Source organism: Lichenostomus cassidix, chromosome 3 (assembly GCF_008360975.1).
Source record: "Lichenostomus cassidix isolate B80296 chromosome 3, HeHo_3.0, whole genome shotgun sequence".
NCBI classification, from domain to species: Eukaryota; Metazoa; Chordata; class Aves; order Passeriformes; family Meliphagidae; genus Lichenostomus; species Lichenostomus cassidix.
The window spans coordinates 19,875,992-19,901,154 of NC_139483.1; the positions used below are offsets into that span (position 1 = coordinate 19,875,992).

The following is a 25,163-nucleotide window of genomic DNA, read 5'->3' on the forward strand; positions in this document are numbered from 1 at the left end:
CTTCATCTAAAAAACATCTGATAACGAAGTTATCTAAAATGCTACAGTTTATTCAGTTCCCCTCCCACTGATAGATCATACTGATGTTAAAATAAAGCAGATGCAAGTGTTTGTAGGTATTAGTTATTCCCCTCCCTCCTAATGCCTGCTAATCATGTCACTCCTTCAATGGTGGTCAGATTTCACAACTTAATAGTGTCATTTTCGTCATCTCGATTGTAGCTGCACTGTTTGTAGTGATAACTGCACCACCACACAGTTTTATGAGGCAATAACTTTGTTTCCTCATTTATCCACTCAGGAACTGGCTTATTACCTCATAAAACAGTGTGATGGGAAGTATTATCACCTAAATCCCAGCTTGTTCAGACTCTCCAAAATAATCCTCTCCCTCAGTTGGTCTGTTCAGGCTTTCTCACATCTGAGTGAAGGAATCTGCAAGTTCAGAGACAAGTTTCTTATTAGGGAACATGCCATCAAGTGACAGGAATGAAAATATTATTAACCAACCGTTGTCTTCCAATCTGTTTGCTTTGCAGGTTTTGCATATAGCTGAGGCTCACGAGCTCTCCTACATAGCAACGGGATTAAAACCTTTCAGGACGTACAACTTTACTGTTACTCTCTGCAATCAAATTGGTTGTGTAACCAGTGAGCCAGGCATGGGGCAAACCTTGGCAGCTGGTAAGGAAACAATCTGTAGCAAAGTGCAAAGCTGACACGCAGTTTACTAATGAATACCATTATGATGGTCGTAGTTTGATGCACAGTGGCAGGGGTAGGTGTTGTATTAATACAAAGTGACTTGCTTAATTATTATTTGTTTGTTTTGACAGATTAAACCCAAAATGTTTTCAGTGGAGGTTTAAGGTACTCTACTATGGCAGTAGGATTTGTGTACTGCTGTCTCAGTTGCAAGTTATGATATGTATACTTTTTTCCTGTTTGTTTAAACAATGAATGTACATAAATGTGGCTGCATCCACTCATTCATTTATAATGCTAAGAAGTTGTTAATTTGTTGTTGGGGGTTTTCAGTGTGTATGTCGTGTTTGCATAACAAGAAATGTCAAATGCACCAGCTGTGCCAATGCCTTGCTCAACATATGCAGGAGAAGTTGCATGGCTTTTCTATTAAAGGTAACATCAGTACATAGTGTGTTTGTGTATCTAAATCAGAAGTGACACATGTGCTTTGGGTCTGCTTTTTTTGAAAATGTTTGTTTATTTAGCCCCTGAGATTTGCAATTTTGCTCTGTAGATATGTATGTACATATCTGTGGAAACAGTGCTAAAGAAACTGTGTATATGTTCCTGTGCACCTTAATGCATTTTCAGTCTTCAAGTTAATTTCAATAGCATTGTCATGGATTTCAAAGGTACTGTCTACAAATTTAGGGGAAAATATGCATCAGTCCAGAACAGAGACAGAGAAAGCCTGTATTTACTTTGAAGAAAGGACTGGCATAAACTTACTTCTTGGGCACTGGGGGATCAAAAGGGTTTTAAGAGAGAAATTGTTGGGAATATCAGCTTTACAAGTCTCTTTATTTATGGAATGAGGTAGCCAGTATGGTTCTTTAATAGTATAAATAGAAGCTCAAAACCACACTGTGACGTATTGGTGGTCATCTGGAGAGAGCTCACCACTTAACACTTTGGTTTCCTTTTGTATAGGCATTTAAAACACGTTAATTAATTTCATAATATTAGCTAGAATGCTTAACTAAAAATGGCAAGCACTTAGTGGGGTTGTCATATGGATGTTGTGATGATGATCTTTGCAATTACCTCTCTCATGTAATTTGGGCTCACATAGGAAAAAAATCTGAAATTTTCTGCTGAAGTGAAATTTAAGCTGTGGATATTGTTGGAATATTGCCCCTAGTCTGTCCTCAGTTCTTCATTGTCTATTTATTTCATTGCCTTTCCATTTGTTTTCATGTGGAAGACTGGCCATACACAGAGCCTCCTACTTGTATGACTTTATCCCATTCCACACAGCCATGAAAGGAATGGTGTTCCAGTCTGCTGATAACCATGGTAACAAATATCACCTAAACAGCACACCTTATTACTACAAATGATCCAACTTTGCATTTATACATTTATTAAAAGATTCAGAAACAATAGCTTAGTTATGCTTGACAGCTTGTTTATGGCCATCTCCTCCCTGGTTGTGTTAATGCTTAGAGACCTATCACATTAGAGAAGACAGGAGAATACAAAATAGCATAGCAGGCATGTCCCCATTTATTAGCTGTTTTGCAGTGAAGCCTTTTCTTATTTACTGTTGTAAGCCCTGAAAGAAAAGAAAAGAAGCAGTCCTGTATTGTGTTCCTTTTATGTTTTTAAAGCATGTTATTGCAATGTCTTAAATTTTGGCAAACTGAAAAATGAAAAACTTTAATTTTGCATGCAATTTTATCTTCCACCATTCATATTTTTTGTTTATGGAGAAATTTGTTTCATCTATCCAGTGGTTTTTTTTTGGGGGGGTAGGTTTTTTTTAATTATTATTTTTGGCTTGTTTTGGTTTTTTTTCTTGGTTTGTTTTTTGTTTGTTTTTGTTTGGTTTTTTCTTGGTTTTGTTTTTTTGTGGCAGTCTGTTTTTGTTATTGTTTTGGGTTTTTTGGTGGGTGTGCATGTTTCATTCTGTAAAAATGTGTTTCCAAAGACAATTTAAAAGAAGTGCTACTTATGTGATCACAAAGTGAGTTAAAACTTGAAACAGAGTTGGTGAAACCAGTCTCTGTAATTTATAAAAATAGATAATAACATCTCAGTCCATTTCTATTCTTTCTTTTTTTGTTATTAAATGGTGCAAAATGAAATTAAAATTGCCTTTCTAGGACTGTTGGGGAGCTCTTTTTCATGAAGGAATGTCTCCCTGGCAAAGAGACAGCTTTCCTGGCTGGATGCCAGTCTCCCTCCATGCCCTGGCAAAGGCAGCTTTTTGGAGGAAGTCTTGACTGAAATGTGTTCCAGCATGATGGTCCTCTTGCATCGTATCACAATCATGGAGCTTTCAATTGTGTTTCAAGTTGGGCTAGAGGTTATACTAAATTAGCCTAATTCTTCTCCTCTGATCCTCAGGAGGATAGGGGAGAACCATAATGGAAAACCATCTCCATGCCCCTTGTATGAATGGAGTATACTGGTTTATCACATGAACTGTTTAAATCAATGGCTATCTTGATGACTCTGATTTTGGCATGTCCAAATGATGTGTATTAGCAAGGGCCTGCTTTTTGAAATTGCCAATGGCTTCTAAGATATGCCACTACAAGTCTCAAGTAATTTTTAAGCTTTGTTCAGATCCCTTAGGTTTATTTGAGGACTAGTTATAAAAAAGTTACTCTTCAAAATCTAACCTTTTTCTCTGTCAACTTGTGGGGGTTTTTTTTTATTTTTTTAAATATATTTTAAGACAGAAAATGAAAACAAAGGCAGAAACAAGGGTATGAAATCACTAGAAAGAAAATTGTTGAGGAAGAAAAGTAAGTGGTTTTGAGACAAGATTGAAAAGACAAAGAAAAGAGACTACTTCATGCAGGAGCAGAATTTAAGGATCGTACCCAAGGGAGTAGGAGCATCAGGAAGAGCCTGCTGATCTTTCAATGAGAAGTCTCTTGGACTACAACTGGTTAAAATCCAGAAGCAAACTGAATGAGTAGATTCCTTCTAACTTGGTTCAATAGAGGCATCTGTATTGGGAATATCTCCTGAGTAGCTTTTCAGGAGTAGAGTGAAAGAAAACCCAGATTGTCCATATGTCCTTGTGTCATGAAGAAAAACACTCATCCTCACTAATACATACACCCACAATATTTGTAAGTGGTAATAAAAGAAGACAAACCAGAAGAATGGGAGGAGAGAGTGAGGAAACAAACAGAATTATTAAGAATGGAGTTATTTTATTAAAAAGGCTGAATGGAAGCTGTTACAAATGCATATGAAACCAGGAGAGTGGGCTAAATAAAAAACATTCATGCCTGCTGCTTCAAAAAGTGTAGCAAGGTCAATGTTACATGTAAATGTGATATTGGGATGGAAGACCAAAACAAGCAGATAAAGATAGTAGAAGAAGAGAATTACCCATCTCTGTTACTTGAAGAGAAGCTGACTAGACTGAAAGAGAACCTCAGTTTGTTCTGTTCAGATAGAAATACGTAAACAGTAGACTTTTAAATATGTAATTAATTAAGAAGTGCTTCATTCTTTTTAATCAGTCTTTTAAATGGTAAATAAAGGTGCTACAGCTTCCACAATCCTTTTTTGAAATACCAAATTCAAATTTGGTATTTGAAATGCTTTTCATGCTCCACAGTATTGTGCTCATGCAGCTGAAATCCTTGACTGATAGATGAGGCAAAAGTTCATTGTTGATACCTTATTTGAAAATTTGGAATCCAATTTGGGCTTTGTTTTTGTCTGTGCTACCCCAAGATCATCAAGAGGATCTGCTTGTATGTAACTGAAAGCAATACTGGACAGTAATTATACATTTTTTATCTCAATACATAGGGCAAAATTTTACTTTATTCCTCCATCTGGGTTCTACCGTGTCCAAATTCCTATTTAATTTTGAGAATGGCATTCAGCCTATAGTTTTTACTAGGTCTTAGGCAATCTTTTGATTTTATCTTTTTAATCAAAAGCTCTTTCTGTTGTGTGGTTTTCTCCCCCACAGAATTCTGAACTGGTACCTTGGAATATATAGAACTATACTAGCTGGTACCAGTGAGAGAACTGGTCCTTTGAAAGTTTTTTTGTGACAGTGTGTCTGCATGAAATTATGAATTAACAATACAAAACATTGCATATTTTCAGTTTTTTTCATAATTTTATTCCTATCAATTTCTGTCATTTCAACAGGATGAAATTAGCCATATGAGTGCTTGGACCAGGACAATTGCTTATGCTACTGATCTCAAATCCTATAGTCAAAGGTTGCCTTAAATAATCTATACAGCCATGTTTCATTAGCTACTGTGTGACTAAGCTTATTTCTTGTAATTAAGTTTGCCTTTCCTTTGCCCTTATTTTTTTTTTAAATTAGTTTAAAAAGCACTTTTTAAGACATAGCAAAGTATGGCTTTGGGATTGCTGCCATTTACCCCAGCACATTGTATTCCTGATCTTTTGCTTTTGATGGCAATTACAGGGTTCAGAAGCTAATTTGTAGAAGATATTCTTCCAGCACCAGCTGCATCTGGCTTCTTGGCAGACTTCTCAAGCAGTTGTATTTGGGGGCTTTGGAGTTGCCTCTGGGTTTGCCGGGGTAATTCTGGGCTGTCTTACGCTCCTTGATGTTGTTTTGTTTTTGATTACCCTTGTAATCTGAGTAATTTGTCCATTTTTTTCCATTTTTTCCATTCATGAGTAAGGTCCAGTGCAAGCCCTTTTCAAAAGCCTCATTTGTTTATGTCTGTCATAGATGGCTTTTCTACAAAATGCTATGCCTCAATTTTATAAATCACCAATACCCATTAAACAGGTAGTAAGAAATGTATAGTTTCCTTTGTTACAGAAGAGAAATATGAGGGCCATTTGCTGCTGGCCTGGAAACACAGATTGTTTTGCATGCAGTACATAAGTCTCTTCATTGTGAATAGGACCCAAAGTGATTAAACAAGCACTCTTAATATGTTAATTTATAATTTTAATTACAACAATCTTGTATATATAGTCATTAGTGAATACTAATATAAATATTTTTCTACCTTTTTATTCATAATGCATAAACCAATCATCCAGTTACTTCTCGGCAGTTGCCTGTTTCCGTTTCATAATACAATCTTTGTTCTTAGTTATGAATGCATTTTGTTCATTCCTGTCTTGAATAATCCCTCATTAAGCTAGTCACTTTCTGCTCCATGCTAAAAAGGAAAAATTATCATGCAAATGTGGCATGCCATATTAAAAAGCACATTACCAAACACTTTTGTTGCTGTCCTTCAATTAGTTTCCCTTCTTTGAATTTAATTTCATTTGTTGTTAAACTACTGACTTGATGTATGGACTCATGAATTTGAGGCTGCTGCCAAGAATGTAGCAGGGAAAAAAATCAAAGCCTCTTCAGAAAGCTACAGAGGCAAAGCTGAAATGAATTTGCTTCACCTTTGACAAGAACACTTGAGCAGCACTGGAATCCTCTGATGATTCAGCTTGGCTAATTATCCAATTATTTATTCCAAGAATAAAGACGCTGTTTTACAATTAGAAAAGTGTAAAGTAATCTGAGAAATTTCGTAATGACAGATGACTTAAGTAACTTCTGAGATAAATAGAATCTGCTCAAACCTGTCTTGCCAAGTGTTCAAGCTGTAGTTAAACTGCTCTTTGAGTTTCAGAAAATCAGTAGGGACTCAAAAGTTATTTGTTTCTTCTCCCCTACCAACCACATATTATATGTCAGAAAATAGCTCAAACCAGTTCAGTTTGTTCTTTTTCCTCTCTGTCAAATTTGCAACGTTTTTAAGCTATGTTTAAGTTGCATTCCTCTTGATTAAAAGCTTTTGGTTCAAAGCAATACTTTTTAATTGCCTAATAATATAAGTCAGTTCTTAGGAAAGAACCGTGCATTTAGGAGTTCATTTGCAATATAACTGAAAAATTCATTGCATGGCAGTAAAACAATTTACTGTTAATTACAAGGAGAAGAATTTGCTGTACCATGCTCACAGATTGCCATGAATCATGCAGCACTCCTAGAGATTTATAACAGATGTGTAAGTGGGATGAATTAGCAGGGTTTAATAACAGAGACACAAATCATGCAGACTTCAAGGAGCTTTAATTGATATACTAGAATGTGACGGGCATGAATCACTCAGCCATTCAACAGCACTGTAACATATGGTCAGCTCAATATGCTGCATCTTAAATCGGTTGGTGAGTCGTTGGTTGTCCCATATGGTGGAAGCAATATATTTTTCATGATTTTTAAAAAATACAGTGTATTACATCTATTTTAAAAGAAATATGATTGCAACATGTCCATGTTACTAAATTTTCTTTTGATGTCCATTGTGGGTGGGTTTTATTCTCTTTTGGGGAAGAGCCCAAAATGGAACTCTATTTGAATCTCTTAAAACTCCAAATATTGTCAGAACACGTTAAGTATTATTGCTTGATTCATTTATTGTTGAAATGACTGATACCATTGTGAAGTGCAGAAAAAGAGGAGAACACATGGGAAATGCCATGGCAAACTTGGGGTTCTCTGGACTAATTACTGGAAACAAAAAAGAAGTGGATGACCCATAGTGAGGTGTGTAATTTTACCTGCAAAGTAAATGCCAATATGAAAAGATGTTTTCAGTAACTTTTTGTCCTCAAATTTTTTTTCTTTTCATTTGTACATATGCATTTTGGATTCAACTTAACAACAGTTAAAAACTGTGTACTTTTTATTTCTGTTACCTTCCTGAACTATTCAGTGTCTAATTGAAGGCTTCAGTGAAAGAGTACAGAAATACCTACCTATGTTATGCTGAGCAGGAGTTACTCAAACATATGTAAGCCTCTAAAATTTAGCCACAGTGTAAATATGTTATTCCTGGGACAAGAATCTGGCAGAGTATGGAAAAGCTTTACCAGTTGTATTAGTAAACCTGACAGACTTGAGGAAGGAGTATTGTATCCTTAGAACCATGGCTGCCAGAATTTAATGTCAACAATTAAAATTTATTTTGATCCTTACCTAGTGTTTATTACTGTTTGTATACACAACAGACCTTACTAATACAGAGATGCACTATTAGATGGAATTACCATCTGTTCAGAGCGAAATGCTGGCATCTGTCTTCGAGCCTAAAACTAAAATGATATTATTTCAAACAAAACAAAATTAACTGCTCTTTACTTACCAACTTCATTTTTGTGTACATGTGTGTGCATAAACACATGGGAAAGGCTTATTTGTAATGACCTGTGTAGCAACATCTATATTTAGATATATGACTTCAACATAAGCTGTATGGACCATCTGTCTTTATTGGTCTTTTCTGTGCCCTCTGCTACACAATGGCATGCAGCAATCATGGGCTTTTAAACAGTGTTTTAGCCTTATAATATATTAAATATGTATTATATAGCAAGACATTAAAACTACATAATTAAAATACACAAAAATGTGACTTTGAATCCACTAAAATGCAATACGCTCATTATTTTGACAGATGTGTCTTAACAGAATGTGATTAAAAAAAATTAAATAGGTAAAATATATTCGATTCATCTTTCAGAAAGTAGCTACAGGTACCACAGTGACACCTTTAGGAAAATAAATACTGTATCTTTTAGTGTTGAATATTTTTAATTTTAGCATATAGTACTCTGCTGGGCTAGTGCTACAGATTTATTTCAAAACCTGTCTGGTTTTGTGTGCAGTTGGGTTTTCTGTTTAGTATTTTTTTTTGTCATTTCTATTTGTTTTTAAATACTTACATAACCTATTCTGTACAGTTTTCTGCTGTCTTGATGCACAATTCTCAAGCATCAAGGAGACTGTAGTTTAAATACTAATGCCATAGCAAGGATGTTACTTTCTGAAAGGGTAGTCTTGTGTTCCATATATCACAAAATAATAAATTGTGTCATGCCAGTGTTTAATGCATGTACACAGTGCATTAACTGTAACTGTAGTACATTTATTTGTGCTAGAGGAGACTTGAAAATGATTAAAAAATCAATACTTCCCTGTCAGAGAAGCAAGTGTTACGATGCATTTAAGTAGTTAATTGCATAAGCCCCATAAAAGCTTCAGGTTTGGGTATCAGAGATGCCATAATTATGGTCCAAGTAACTGCCGTTTATTAATACTAGACTTTAAAGGAAGATGTAGTTATTGTCATGAGTGCTAGTCAGCTGTATGTGTTTTAAAATAATGAATTTTAGCATTTCTGTTTTGCCATCAGTAATCTGAACTGGAGGGCTCAACCTCTTCAGTTCGCATTTAAAATGCTGACGTAGGCTGGTTCCCTCAAAGGTGAAGTTTTGATTGTTAAGCCATGTTTTCTATTTAAACTTGTGCATTAATACCACAATTCATTAGTGCTGTGCCCTACTTATGCAGCAAAGCTTATGACCTCACACTGCATTACTTCAATTTTGACATTGTAAATTTCTACCATCGCGTGAGATACTAATTAGATTGTGAAGTCATAAATGATACCTAAGCAGGAATTTACAGCACATAGTGCCATTGGCAGTTTCCCAGTTCCCCCACTGCCTTTCTCCGAGAAGAACATCTATCAAGTTATGAGGTGTGGGGGACAAAGAGAAAGACAAAAGAAAGAAATATTATACTACTGGCAAATAGGAAAAATGAAAAATATGTTCATGATCTTGGAAATGTGGGAATGTTTAAAAGGATGTTATTAATTCATTTTAAATGAAGCAATCTCTCCTTCTCTAAAGAACTCATGCTATGTACAATGCTGGGCTGTACAGTAATGTGTCAGTTTTTGAAGCCCCATATTTTAATTCAGGTTTTATTGTTCTTGAAAGGCGTTTATTGCTCTTTACTGCGTCATTATGGGAACAAGTAATTTTTACAAGTTGTCATTGTATTTCTCTTCCTGGGTACAAATGAAGTTTCTGTTGTTAAATCCTTCTCTTTATTGGGGAAAGAAGGGGAAGAAGAAAAGGCAAGATAAGAGGTATATAGATTCTATACATAGCAGAGTGTTAGCAGAGTGTTCTCATATTTTCCAGATGATGTCTTCTGTTGTTTCAGTGATGGTCCATTTCTTTCTACCTGTATGACCATTGTGCCATTATCCAAACAGGTCATGCTGCCCTCCAGTGGCTTATTGTACAGTATTTTATTAAAAAAAAAAATGGAATAAGTTTGGTTAATAACTCCACTATAGAGTAGCCAATGCCATCAGAGTGTGTAAAGGAATATCAAAGTATTGGGTTTAGTGGTAGGAATATCATCTAATAATGTAAAACTCTCTTACGCTGCTACCTTTGTGGAAACAATCTTGTTTGGAGCCTTGGTGTGCACCAGAATTGGTGGAGAAAAATTAGAGAGGGTTGTTTTCCTGAACTGAGTAATTATCTGAACACAAGCTGATGTCTGGTGTGCAGATCAGGAGAACAACCTGATGGGCCTGCAGTACTGTGGACAGAGACCTGTTCTGCTCCTCTTGGTGAGGATAAGTCCAGTGACAAGACACTCCTCTTGTCATGTGCCATACTGAGATGTAACAAGAGTTAAATAACTGTTCGGATTTTCCTTTGGTTTCTCTCTTTCACATCCACTTGTGAAAGGCATAGATACGTACTCACGGGGAGTTTGGCGTGAGAGGCCAATCAAGGAAGGGAGGAATACAAATTTACTTTTTATGAAGATGTTGATTAATATTTTTAAAGATCCCTAACAAAAATATTTTATATATAATTACATAGACATTTCTCTAAAGAAGAAACAAATAAAGTATTTCTTGGGTAATTCAAAGTAAGTTTCTTATAAAGATTAAGAAGGTTTTTCTTCTCATAAAGATTTTGAGGTTTTTCTTCTCCCCTAATTAAGCTTCTATGGATATTTATGTTTATTCTTAAGAAGATGAGAAACCAAAACACGGTGTTTTGCAAAGATGTTATGTGCAATAAGTGATTTCCCAAGTGTTCTGGACAATGATACCTAGATAACTTTTTTTTTATCCACAGCTCCAAGGAAACTTAGTCCCCCTCGTGTTGAAGGAATAAACAGCACAACAGTAAAGATATCTTGGAATGAACCTGAAGAGCTTAATGGGCCTTCTCCCATCTACCAGGTGGAAAGGATGGACTCATCTTTAGCTGCAATGAATATAGAAGTAATGAAAGGGATCCGTTTCCCAGGAAATGGGTATTACAGATTTGCTAGTTCCACTCTCCCCACCAACACCTACTTTACAGGTAAATGAGTTAAAATTAATTAGAAAATGTAGTAATTGTATGTTGCATTCGTTTTACCATCTCACATCATGTTCTACAAAATTTTTATGTTAAAATGTGTAGGTTTTAATTTATTAATGTTATGATTAGTGATGTATGAGCATTTTTGATTCACACTTAAAAAGCCTGTGCAAGACACTGGACATGTGGGATTTTTATTCCCTTTTGTTTGGACAGAGAGATGTACATGACAGTAACTATTGCTGCATATTTCACCAGTTTCATAGTTTCAGAGTTGTAAATATAAGAGATTCTATTTATTCTTCTGGGATAAAAACTTTTTAATTCATTTGCTGTGAGTTCTAAGATGTGTTTTATTTAGTACCTGTTTGAGGATTCCTGGGGCTGCATAACCACTCAAAAAGCTCTGTCTTTCAGGTTCAGAACATTTGTGTTGTGATCCTGTTTGTTTTGTTAAGGAAAGAAAAAAGCCTGGCATTCTGACAAAATTCCACTGTTTCTGAGCCTTTGAGTGTTCTCTCTTTTTTCTTGGTTAGTTACTTTATTTTGGAACCAGGAGATTTTCACAGTGAAGTAGACCTATGTCCTATTTCTGCGGTTCTCATAATTTGCTGATGCCTTCCCTTCTGGGATAAAGCAAATATGTAGACAGTATGTTTATCGCAAAAATGAACTTAGTTGCATGTTTGAGATGTTGTAGAGCACTGTAAGTGAAATCTTGCGTGTGTGTGCATGAAGTATGAATGTTTAAACGAAGAAACAGCAGAGCTGAAGATGTTAAAAAAAAGTGTATGAAAGATCTGTGTGTGTGTGTGTGTGTGTGTATTTATCTCAGGCTGTGAGAATGACAGCAGGAAGGGGAAATCCAAAAGGAATCTAGCTAACTGTAAGAGCAATCATTTACTAGCGCACTGATAGTGCAGAGGCCACACCAGTGGCAGTGACACAACTTAACCTGGCACTAAGCCTTATTTGCTGAGAGAGAGAAGGGCTGCAAAAACTGTGCAGCATTGTTGATGCTCAAAAGAACGCTGGAGCTTTGAAGAGCACTCAGCTGACATTCCTTGTCTTCAGGGTCACCACAGGTAATTCTGGCAAAGATGTTTGAGCACTTGGTACTTGTGTGTATGGGCAAATTCAGGTTTTGTTTAAACAGAAATCAGTTTCTTGCCTATGATCATTAGGTAAATCTGACTTGAAAAACACTAAGTTGAAAATGACTTGAGGTTTTTTTTCTAGCTAGGTGCTTACTTGACTGATAAATAATAATAACAAGTGATAATGTGTTAGTTAAATATTGACACTGTGTTGACTGGCAAAACCTGTCTCTGCATGGGAATCTGTAGGAACAGCTGTTGGGCTCCTTTCCTCATCCAAATTGCTCAGTGGTTTTCCTGACATCAGTTTGCACCCTTTACTATATGTTTAGAAAAAAACCCCTTTGATATGTTTCTTCTGTTGTCAGTTGTGATGATCTAAATACCAAAGGAATTGTGACCTGCACTTTTTCTCACTGGGGCTTCAGTCAGCCCCATCACTGCAGTATAGTTAAATAATCAAACAGGTAAAGAATTACGAGTATCACTGAATTTCATACTTCTCAGAGTGATGGGGAAGAGGATGTTGCACTACTGAGATTGTTAATGTACCTGTCTGTTTGTAACCAAGCAAGCCCAACACCAATCTACCCAAGTGTCAATTCACTCTGGGGTTTGGTTATGCTCCATAAGCTGAGACTAATGCCTTGAGTAAAGTTTATTGTGATGGCTGAGATGATTTGAGAGAGTTTGGACTGACAGGTTGGGAGATGTTAAAATAAACCTCCCTTCATATTGGCAGCTGATGGCTGATAACGCTGTGTGGATAAATACAATTTATCATAGCTTTGGATTGTGTTCTTTCTCTTCTACCAGCTATTATTCAGAGTATTTGGAGACAACCTAGAACTAAAACACACTAGAAAATTTTTCCAGACATCTGCTAGTAATGCCTGACAATCAGATTAAATCAGTCTACATTTGGTACCTAAAAACGTGTAGTTTGGGTTTGGCAACTCAATAAAGATTTTGAGAAATATAAATCTGTGTTTGTCTAAGTAGGTCATCTGTCCTTCTTCCAAAACATGATGGAGGGGAAAATGATAGCAAATCCAGGATAGTTTAGAAAGACAGACACTTAAAGCAGATGAAAAATATCCTTTAACTGAACTCTGCAGTTGTTTTGTTGTTGAGACTCTCTTATTACCCATTTCTGAAGACAAGCAGTTGGCAATTGTGCTTTATGGATGGAACAGCTTTAGTGTGCATGCAGCTGTGTACATTTTTGACACAAAAGTGTGCCAGCTTGTATGTGTCAGTCAGCAGACAGATACTTCTTGGTGCGTCTGGGATCTCCCACTGTTAATCCAGAAAAAGATGGATCAGTTTATTCATTGCTAATAAATGCAGTTGTCCTCACTACCTCCCTTGGCTGGTCTTGCGGTCCAAGGTGCAAGTAATAGGGGCAGATGTATCATCTGGGAAATTTTCCAAATTCATCTTTAAAAAAAAAGAGGTTATTCAATAAACACTGGCTACACTAAGCAGTGTCCTGTCTGTAACAAAGCCTCCAGCTGCACAGGAAGATATGTTCTGAGTACACATTAGATGAGCGGAAATCAGGTAATTTTTTTTTCTGCTGGAACTGTCCACATGCAACTTTTCAGCTCTTCAAACTGTGAAGAAGGGTTTTAGTCATGTATAATATCATTTCCCAAATGATGCAGGCTTGATATTTAGTACTTATTTGCATTCCTTGAAGTTCTTAGGTACAACAGCATTTGTTGTATCTATCAAAATACCACAAGGCAAAGGAGAGCCATTGGTGTTCTTGTTTAAGCTAAGGAACTTATCCCTCTCCCATCACTCTGAAGATTGGGGTATTTAGGTGTTTATCTTCATATCTTCCCCACAAGACAACAAAGTGCTATGATTCTGATTTAACATATGCGGAGCTGAAGTTCAGATTCTATTTAATGTGGAATTTTATACTTAAAAGGCCCTCTAGAATAGCTAGAAGGTTTTACAAATTATTTCTTTTGTGTGGTTTGCTTTTATTGGTCCAGCTTGTGTGCTGTGGCTGTGAGTGTGGTGTCAGAATGCTGCAGTGCCACTGATGTGTTTGCCTTTCTGGTTCTCGTCGTCAAGAAGTAATGTCTATTTTATACAGGGTGTAGACAGGCAAGCTTGGAGTTCAAATGTCATTCCTCTTGGATGCTACTTGTTTTAAAACAAAATTATTCATGTAATATTGATCAAAATGCAGTCTGCTCTGAAGAAAGTTTTGTGTTTGGCCTTGCTTTGAATCCAAGTTTTCTGAAATAGGATAATACACTTAAAAAGAAGTATGTCTGGCCTAGACTATGTAATCTTTGCTAACCTCTACATGATGCGTATTCAGCTCTGTAATAATTAGAAAATAACTGTATGAGGTAAGATGTTAATATATTAAGCATTACAAGGAGAATTTTTTTTTGCAGTGGCATTTTTAGTGTTGTAAAGTGGTCTTAAAAATGTGTATTTAAAAAAAATAATATATATCCGTGCTAGTGCTTTTACTGCCAGATTCTGGCTCAGATACACAGACATTTCTCAGAGTGGAGAGTCTTTCCAGTAACGATGTTTCTTAATGAGTTTGCCATGGAACACTGCACAGGCATCTTTTACATTTGTTCTGAGCAGAAGTGCTGAGAATGGCTGTGGTCATTTGGTGTTGGATCTCCCCATAACTCTTCATCACAGTGACCTCTCTTTGCAGGAATGGAAAACAAATTCCCCTCCATAGGATCTTGAGCAAACATTCCATAGTTAGTCAAAGGGGCAGATATTTTCATTAGTTTGTGGAGCCAAATAACTTGGCCTTTTCCAGCATCCCAATAGAACTTTATGGGATGCATTATGACTGAATATGAAGAAAATGAACAATATTGGAGGTCCTAAAACAATGTAAGAGGAGAGGCCAAAGCAAAAGGTGTAGTTTAGAAAAGTTAAGACTAAAAGGAGACATGGTAATGGTGTTAAAATATATAAAAATGTGCAGTTTTAAAGAAGAGATTGAACTTTTCATGTTTACTGTGATTAAAGCAGCAATGTAATGTACTCATAATAGGCTTAAAATACAGCAAGATACATTACCTTTTTTTTCTGAAAGATTCAGGCTAGTTGAGCAAAAGAAGTCATTGTTGTGGGAAGAAATGAAAGTTCTGACACTGCAGATTTTAAAGAATAGTTGGATGAGCATTTGTCAGGAATAACCTGGGTAAAATTGATTCTGCTTTGGAGTAAGTGGATTGTTTCTGTGACCTCTAAAAATGTTTTCCAAACATATATCCTATTATAAACTCAGACTAACCCAATGAAACTAGGAAAGATGTTCATTTCACCAAATAACTTTTAGTAGGAAAGAATTGCCTTTTTTTTTATTGACAATTTTCCTTGTAGAGGGAAGGTTGCATGAGTTGAACAAGTTCTGCTTCTATTTTATTTTTTCTCCACTAGATATTTTCCAGCTTTTATTCTTACAATGAATGATTTGAGATGGTTAGAAATGAATTTTAATCACTACTTCAGAATAATGTAATAATTTAGTGGTGAAGAGCAATCATGTGGTCTTCCAGCTCATAGTGAGTCCAGCTAGACCTGTTAAGGCCTTTGTCTGCTTGAGTTTTCTCTCCATACGTAGCTAAATATATTTCCAAATATTGTTCCAGTTTCCAATTTGACCTGTCTTTTGGTTTACTTTCCCCCCTTTTATCTATACAAAATTTTCTGCCTATGAACTTTGTTTCTTGGTTTTTTTGTGTGTGATTTTGTTGTTTGTTTTTTTTTTTAAGTGTCAGTGTACCCAAAACTGCACTGTAGGACTTGTATTCGCCTCTGCTTGGATTTCACAAGGTTTCTTGCAGCCCATATCTCCAACCTGCTAAGGTTTCTCTGTGTTGCAGAGTATCCACTACAGCCCTCAATTTTATTTTATTTTAATTGCCTCCAAACTTTTTGACAGCACACTCCATCCCATCGCCTGGGATCCATTTTAATGAATAGAACTGTTAAATAGAATTGGTCCCAGTACCAGTTCCTTGTAAATGCGGCCCACTGGGCTTTGTGCCACTTGTCACAAGCCTTTGAGTCCTGCTGTTTAGCCAGTTTTTCACTCACTTTTATAGTCCACCTGTGGTCCATCTATTTCTCCAGATTGATGGCAAGGATTCCCTAATCTATAGACACATCTTTACAGCAAATGCAGTTAAATTTGTTTGCTTCAGCCTTATACTAAAAAGATGGAGAGAACTGGAAGAGGAGGAGAGAAATCTGACCTTTTTTGCTTAGTTTGGCTTTATTTATTCTTTGTCTCTCTGCTGGCATTTATTCCTTTCATAGCTTTTGTAGAATCAGCTTTTTTTATTTCATTGCATTGAACTGGAGAAAGTAAACAAGATTTTCTGAGGGAGAAACTATTGTAAAAGAAATTCTTACACCAAGCTTTTGAATACTGAGAGAGCACATTTGTTTTGTGGACTTGAACAACATACTTTGTGTCAGGGAACTTTTAATAGTGCCAATCATTTTTCAGACTTTTGCATTAAATCATACACTAAAAAGCTCATGGAGACCTCACATTTTGTTGTGTCCTTTCTGTCTAGGTTGTTGCCACAGGACTTGTCCTTAGAAATTCTTTTAATTTTTATGCCAACTTCTTACATTTTCTCCTCTTGTCTTCACAAAAGAATGATTTGAACCCACATCTTCATCTTCTGTGAAAGAAACATAAAGATCTCCTATATCACCGTCAAGTGGCTGGCTTCAGTAAGAAGGAGAACCATCCTTTTTTCTGCCTGAGAACTGTTTGCACAGAGATTTTAGGTAGAATTTTATCTTAGTACTTAAAATGAATTCACAGTTTCATCTTGAAAAACACATTCCTTCCTTTCTTCCTTTTGAATCCCAAGAAGCCTAAAGATAGGGAGCGAGAGAGGAGCTGCATATAGAGAAAAAGGAGTGATCCAGCACAACAAAGTGAACTCTGCTGCTTTATGAACAAAACAGCTTAAAACATTTTTGAACATGCACAACAGGGACTTAGGCAACAAATAAGCCAAGCTGATGCTGACCTTGCCAGTGTTACAGGGGTAATATTTTCACTAAGATGAGCTGGTTTTTTAGGCACAGACATACTTTCTGTCAGTGTGAAGTAGCTGCTTTTTCTTTCTTGTTTTTTTTTTTTTTTTTCAGTTGTAGCCACTACAGAGAAGAAGAAGAAAACAAAATAATCTCACCTTGTGTATTATTTTTCATATTTACCTCTTGTACTTTAACAGATCAACTATGCAGCACAAGCTTTGGCATACGAGTGCAGTTTGGTTTCTTTTTCTGCATCTTCTTGGCTTTAGTGCCAAAGTAGATTTTTGCCAGTGTTATGTGACATTCTGCACTGCATGATTAAAACACGTTTTTTCTGCTTGTGTGTGGTAGCTTTTGGAGCACACAATAGCGTAGTACAGTGGAAGTTGTAAAAGCAGGAGCTTTCCCATTGTTATATGAAGTTGCCAGTGGAAAGGCCCTTTCCTAGACTAGATCATAGTTTTAGCTGTCTGTGCAAAACCAGTTACAGAACTGGGTCATCTGATCATCACAAACACAGTAAAACAATAGTTGTTAAAAGATCAGTTCTCCCCCTTTTGTAACAACTCTAGTTGGGCTTTTGCTAATTTTGTGCAAACATGATTCGTTATTTTGGAATATGGTAGGCATTCTCTCTGTAGGTCTCAAGCCTAAGAATTAGCAGGACAAACGGTTAACAGAAGTGCAGTGTTTTGCTTCAGGCATGACATCTTCTGGGATTCCTTTTGTGCTTGTGCACTGCTAAGAAAAGGTGCAAGATAGAGGGACTTGTTGAGGCAGATTTAGGGAAACAAAGCTGGCTGAAAATAGCAAACAAAATAAAAAAGCTAGAAGATAAAAACTGCACAAAAGCATGATGTGTATTTAATTTAAAAAAAATACAGGAGGCAGTGGAAGGTACAAAGGCTCTGTTGAAAAGCTAGCATGGCAGAGATCCATGTACTTCATTTTAAATGGAGGCTGATTTCACTTCAGTTAAAGCAAATAGTACAGATCAAAGAAAGAATCTGAAGCAGGTTTGAACATAGAAAGGTGTAGTTCAGTGGATGGTCACCTTTTGGAGTGAGTGTGTGAATGCTTCTAGAAATTCTCAAACTCAAATTCGTGATGGTGCAGAGAGATGATGCAGAAATAAAACTGACTATTTCCAGTGATTTTCATTTGCTAGAGCAGTCATGGTTGTTCCATACCAGTACTTCAGTATTTTATAAGATTTTTGTGAGATTCTTATGTGCTGGAATAATAAACTTACAACCCAAAGTACTTTTTTCAGGGAGGAATTTGATGAGAAATAATAGCCAAAAAGACAAAGATCATCTGGTCCAACTTTTCCTTGCAAAAGCAGTCTAGACAAGATGGCCCAGTACTCTGTCCAGCTGAATCTTAAGTGTCCAGAGTTGGGGAATCCACCACTTCTTGGGAACATTATTCCAATGGCCATTTGTTCTCGCTGTGAAATTTTTTGTCTTGTGTCCAATTGGATTCTCCCCAGGAGTAACTTGTACCCATTACTCCTTGTCTTTTCTCTGTGATTCCCTTTAAAAAGGGATTCTACTTTCCATCTTTCTTGTGGCCACTCTCTAAATACTGGAACATGGTGATAAGGTCTCTCCTGATCCTTCTTTTCTCAAGGCTGAACTAACCCAGTTCTCTCAGCCTATCCTCATATGACAGGCTTCCGATCATCTTTGTGACCCTTCTCTGAACTCTCTCCAGCCTGTCCACATATTTTTTGCATAGCAGGGACCAAACTTGAACACGATGTTCCAGGTGTGGCCTGGCAAGCACTGAGTAGAGTGGAATAATGACTTCTTTGTCTCTGCTGGAGGTGTTTTCGTTGATGCAACTCAGCATCCGGTTGGCTTTGTTTGCTAGCACACTGTCCACTCATATGGAGCTGCTTGTCCTCAAGAGCCCCTTTTCCACAGAGCTGCTCTCTAGCTGAGTAGATCCCAGCCTGTGCTGCATTGCTGGTTTACATTTTCCCGGGTATATATGGGAAAGACCTTATATCTGTCTTTGCTGAACTTCATAAGGTTGTTTGCCCATTCTTCCATTCCATCCATGTCTTCCTGCAGGGTGGCTCTCCCTTCCAAAGTGTCCACTTCTACTCATTTTGGTGTCATCATCACATCTCATCAGGGTACGCTTGATCCCATCATGCAGATCACTTATGAAGATATTAAACAGCTTTAGGCTCAGTATTGGTCTCTGAGTGACCCCTCTTGTTACAGGTTGCCAGTCTGCAAAGGAGCTATTTACCACCCTCCTGGGTGCTGCCCAACAGCCATTTCCCCCCCCACTCTTAGACCACTTGTCCTGACCATCACACGTCGGGTCCTCTAGGAGGAGGCAGTGGCAAATTGTATAGAAAGCCTTGGTGAAATTGAGTTGGACAACATCCACTGCTTGCCCCACATCCACCGAGGACATTACTGTTGTGGAATGTAGTCAGGTTGGTGATGCACGATTCGCCCTTGGCGAATCCGTGCTGACTTTTCCCTGTTGTACTTCATCTGACTTGTGGCAGCCCCCAGGAAGCTTCATCCCATTACTTTGCCAGGGACTAAAGTAGGAATGATGGGCCTGTAATTTCCTGTGTCATCCTTTAAGCCCTTCTCATAGATGGGAGTGACATTGGCCTTCCTCCAGTCTTCTGGGATTTTCCTCGATCTCTGCAACTTCTGAAAGATTATGGAGACTGACCTTGCAGCCATATCAACAAGCTCTTGCAACACCCTCAAGTGGGTATTGTCAGGTCCCATCAATTTGTAGGGGCCAAGCTCCTGTAATAGTTCACATACAAATTCTCCCTTTACTGATGGTGAGCCTAAGTTTGCATCAACCTTGGCTTTTGTGCTGGTGAAGATGAGGGTGAAGAAATTGTTTCACCATCGTTGGTGACTAATTCACCTCTCCTGCTTAATAGCAGGCCAGAATTTCCCTTCTGATTCTATGGAGTTTTCAACAAGGTTGCAGGAAAGAGACAATTACCACTGTATTCGCTGGAGAGATACTTGAAGTGAAATTAATGCTTTCTGGTACATGCCTGGCCCTTATTTAGATTATTTCAATAATGGGTTATTTAGTCCAATGACTTCAGACGTTGTGTTTGACTAATACTGAGCCTTTAAATTATTTCTGCTTTTAAGATACAGATTCCTTCCCATATTGTTTTTAAAGGATGAAGATGTAACTACTGAATTATGTATTGACTAAAGTGTGCGAGATGTCATGCATTGATTATGATTGCATTGTGAATTTGATCAGGAAATTTTCATAATAATAATATAAGGAAGCTTTTCACCTTCTAATTGATTTTCAGGGCGATTAAATTAAGACCTTGTCTAAGTATGACTGTCCTTATCAATTACTGGCAGAATAGAGAAATTAAAGGATTAAAAATTTACGTGTGTTAAGATTCAGTATTTAAGGTCTAAAATCAATCAGATCATAGACTGAATAATTCCATTATGGCAAAACTATCATTCAGGATTAGACTGTGGTAATTTGGAGGAAAAAAAAAGCTGTCTGCACTTGTACATATGGGAAAAATTAAGTTTGCAAAATTAAGCGCCCATAGCTTAAGAAATGGAGTTAAAATATGCAGCATGAATTTCATTCAGCTGTGTTATGTTTATATGTTGCAATGGCATATAACTAGTTGATTAAATACTGTCCTTCTATAGGTTCTGTGTATGGTATGGATCAGCTGTTCTGAAAAATCCTTTCCCTTTTTGTTTTGTATATGGCTTTCTGTCTTACTGTACATGTCTATTCTTAAGTACATGCAGATTTAATTTTTTTTCTGTGCTATTTTTACTGGAGTACCAGAGTACTTTGTAATCATTGATATGCATTTTTACAACATTTACATTTCCAGCTTCATTTTATGAACAGGGACTTTGTTTAAAAAAAAAAAAAAAAAAAGAGGAATTCTTGCTAATTTTGAGTTTTACATAGGCAGGACCTGAGTTTTCAGAGTAGTTCATGTGTTTAAAGTAGTGTTTCCGCCAACCCCTTTCAATTAGGAGCACTTAACACTTCCACAGATCTCCATGGGGTGTTGAAATGCAAGCACTCAAGAAAATGAAGAGTGCATAACAAGTGAATAACTCCAAAGAGTTTGACTTAAGTGGTTTACCTCACACTGCCTAAGAACTTTGTGGCAGAGATGGGGACAGATTTCTCCAGAGTGATGTTGAACTGCGCTAGCTGTGGAACTGTTCATTCACTTTTCATACTCCCTCTTTCATTAAACATCCACAGTGCCACAGCAAAAAAGACAGGCTTCTGTGCACAAAATCCTTATTTGCTACATGAATTCTGTTTTAGTTGCTGAATATCATAAAATCCTTGAGGCAGATATCTTATGGGAAATGTGTGTTTGTATAATTTTAGACTATATCATTATTCATGTTCTATTTGGGTATGCATTAATTTCTTGCAGACAGTTTTGGTTTTGCATTTCCTAATTTTTGAGTATTTACTTTTATCTAGTTAATGTGGCCTAAATAGTTATTCTGAATAGTAATAAAAAAAAAAATCCAGTGTGATAGGAGAATCCCAGACATACCCATCATTTGGAGCATTGTTGATGAATACAGATGTCAGTGGGTAGAAATCTTTAATATTCATGAAATTTCTTTCTGTTCTGAACTGTGAGAGACATTGACTGCTGCACTAGATGCACATCTGTATGTGAAGAACAGAGTGAATGGTTTTCCGCTATTCTGTGTTTACAACAACATGTGTTTCAATTTGATTTATAAGGAGACTTCTTATTAGTGGTTATAGGCTCTCTCCTCTGTTTCTGTTTACTTCTTCCTCCCTTTTTTTGATTTCTTTTGCTTTTCAACTATTTTTCCAGAATTTTGTCACTGTCCATGATTTGTTTCTTGCTTCTCCCTCTTCCATTCTCTTTTTCCCTCCTTGTTTTACCATTGCAATGTCCTGGATTGTCTTCCTTCTATGTTCTTCAAAGTGTTGTCTTCCTTTTTTTTTTAATATTGTCTGTCATGAAGTGGTAGAAAATTAAGAGGACAAGGAAAAGACCCTTTGCCCTCCTTTCTACTGGTTAGTGAACCATCATGATTTGGTGTCCACAATGAATTTAATGGAAGAGTCTTCTTTCTTAGCTCCTAAATTTCTAAGATGCAAGTCTCTGTGCAAACATAATTTTTCTTTGAGAATTTCATCACCATCATCTTGTAGCTAACCATTCTGCAAAGAGCTGTTTCCTGACATTGATAAATTTAGACTTCTATTTTTTTTACTTCAGGATAAACAGTCTCTAAAAAGGTCTCTCTACTCTCTTCTTTCCGTAGAAAGAAGGAATCAAAAACCTTAAAAAATTTTGGTTTTTAAGATTATGAAAGTGATGTAAATTAATTCTTCAAAGTAACAGTGAAAAAGTATTTGGCATGAAGAAAATATGGTCAGAAAAGATTTCTTTTTCTTTTACTTGCAAACGTTTATTTTAGAAAAAAATTAAAAACCCCAAAATTGTCCATCAACAGTAATGTTGACAGAATAACTGCAAAGTAATTGTACAGTATAATAACTGAGAATACAGAAAGCCACTGTTAGCATAACCATTAGAATGAAAACACAAACCTGCCAAATAGTACTGTTCTGGTGTTAAGGCCATTTAATATAGTGCGAGAAATGTTATAAACTAAATTACTGGAGAATTCATGATCTTGATAGCAAATTGTTGGACAACTTTTTTAAATTAAAAGCTATTATCGAGAATTATGTACTATATTTGTTGTGGAAAGATCTCAAAAAGTAACTATAATCTATCTCTGTATGTACCCAAAATGAGATTTGATCTAAAGTAGTTAGATCTGTGCTTACTGACTTAAGATCTATAATACCTTAAGATTAATTGGGAGCATAAATGGAGAAGCTGACAACCTGGAACCTTGACTGCTTAAAATTGCTGACCCAATTACTGCTAAGCCCTTTGCTGACATGTTAATATGTCTATTTAAACTGGTAAATCACCACCATTTCGGTACGTGCTAGAGTTGGTCCATCGGACGAAGGAAGATGTAAGTTTAATTTAAATAATTATTGACCTATTATGACCTTTTCATTTCATTTGCACTGCTCCTCTCAAGGTAAGCAATTATATTTTTATAGTGTTGGATGGTAATCAATGTACAGGAGCTATCTTTATTGATTTAAGTAAGGCCTTTGATCTGGTAATCACTAACTATTGCTATCTAGACTGGCCTTAACTATATTGGAGATTAGTACAGTTATTTGGTTTTAAAGAATGCAGAATTTAGAATTACGTTAAGGTACTGCAACCAAAGTTAAAAATTTGGAAGTCCAAAATGTTTTACTTCAAAAATCTTCCTTAGAAATTGGAAACAGATGATTTTATACAACCAGTGCAATTTTTTTGAGTTATAACTAATTTTAGGTCAGCAACCTGATTTTGTATTTCTTTAATATCAAGTACATGGTCCTTTTGGCATAGAAAAGTTTGGCATTTAGGTTTTTTTAAAATTTTCTGCTCCTATTGGACATCTTTGGGAAGAAGGTTAGAAGGTTTGGTTCATTGTTTATTTAGTTCTGCCTTGTATTGTGAATTCAGAGTTGTAAACTTCTGTACTTCCATTTGTGGATGGAAAACAATCTGTAATTCTATTTCTTTACATTTAGTGATTTTTTTTAACGAATATTCATGTCAATGTGTTAGGTAGAAAATAATTGAGATCTTGGACCATAATCATAGTTTGCAAGTGGTACCTGAGTATCTTCCAAAACATATTCAGCTAAATTGTTCTCATTTTTCTTTTCTCACTCCTCATGTACCCACTTCTTTTTTACCTCTTGTTTAACATTCTTCTCTAGACAGGTTTACTTTTTTTTTTTGCCTCCTCTCTTTTGTTTTAATGTATGACATGGAAAAACCTGACTAGATCTCGGTTCAAACTGGTTTTAGAAATATGTGAAATTTGTGATAATTTTTGATCTACTCCTCTACTCTAATTAGAGTTCCAGGGCCTCTGTCCTTGTAGAGGCAGCTCAGTCTTGCTCTGGTGAGCCTTGAAACTAACAGCAGTTGTTCAGAGAGGTCACCAACATAATGAAAAGGGCACTCTTGAGATATCTTGAACCACTTCCATGGATGGCCATGAAGATTAATATTGGGACCTTACATTTGACCTAATATTCTATGGAGAGTCCATGTAGTGAGCAGAGCAAATGGGATGATGTGCTTGTGGCAGAGAGTGTAAATAAAACTCCTACATTCTCGATTTTTTTTCTCTTTTTTTTCCCTTTCCGCCTCCCCCCTCCATTTTATGGTTTTGGTATGTAAGCTAAAATATTGCAACTTGTTCTTGCTTGAGATCATGAAGGTGAGAGTTGTGACCAGGTGCACTCCTGAGAAGCAGTGGCATAGTCTCCTTGCTGGTCACAGGTGGGAGGAAGCAGGTTTTTGCACGCTGCTGCCTCTGCCAGCCTGTGCTGAAATGGCTGGAACTTGGTGTTTGGAACTGTGCTCGTGAGGAAGTTGATGATACAGTAGAACTGATAATTAAACGCAGCAATTTTCTTCCCAGTCACCACATTTTTGTGATGTCATTATTTCTAAATCCTGTGAAATTGTTATTTTGAAATAATTTATTCTTTCTTTGTTTGTCTACTGACAGACTAATTTATTCTTTCCTCTTTGCTCCTTTTTGATTTAGGAACCCTTCTTTGTTTGTAATTTCAAAATTCTTCTGTCAGCATTCTAAATTGTTAACTTGCTTCATTTTATTAATAGTTTTAATTGTGCAAGCAGGCAGTACTACAGTTGGCTTAGTCCCAGCATTGTTGTTCAGCCGTGTTCACTGTTCCTTTCAGTCTGTTGGTCAAAGGCTAAGTGAGGTGGTGGGTAAAGGTTGGGACTGGTCAGCAGGCTTGAAAATTTCATGTTAAGTCTTGATCATGATCCCATTTTAGGACTGCAGGTGTTCAGAGTGGAGTGACAGATACATATTGTGAATCTTTTATCTCTAAGTGCTTGTAGTAGCAACATACTCCAATAGAGCATTTGATTTTAAAATTATGTTGGTACTAAAATAAATA

General features: G+C 36.5%; 1 protein-coding gene across 3 annotated transcripts in view; it reads left to right on the forward strand.

Moving 5' to 3' along the window:
• The window catches only part of USH2A (usherin), a 383,112-nt gene that overhangs the window by 103,380 nt on the left and 254,569 nt on the right, over positions 1-25,163 (forward strand). For all 3 annotated transcript variants that reach the window (XR_014850703.1, XM_085054819.1, XM_085054820.1), the window contains exons 20-21: positions 540-684; positions 10,684-10,914. Coding sequence is in view for 2 of the 3 variants with exons in the window: in XM_085054819.1 (XP_084910945.1) it covers positions 540-684; positions 10,684-10,914 (376 nt within the window). In the remaining variant the exon portion in view is untranslated. The remainder of the gene's footprint in view (positions 1-539; positions 685-10,683; positions 10,915-25,163) is intronic.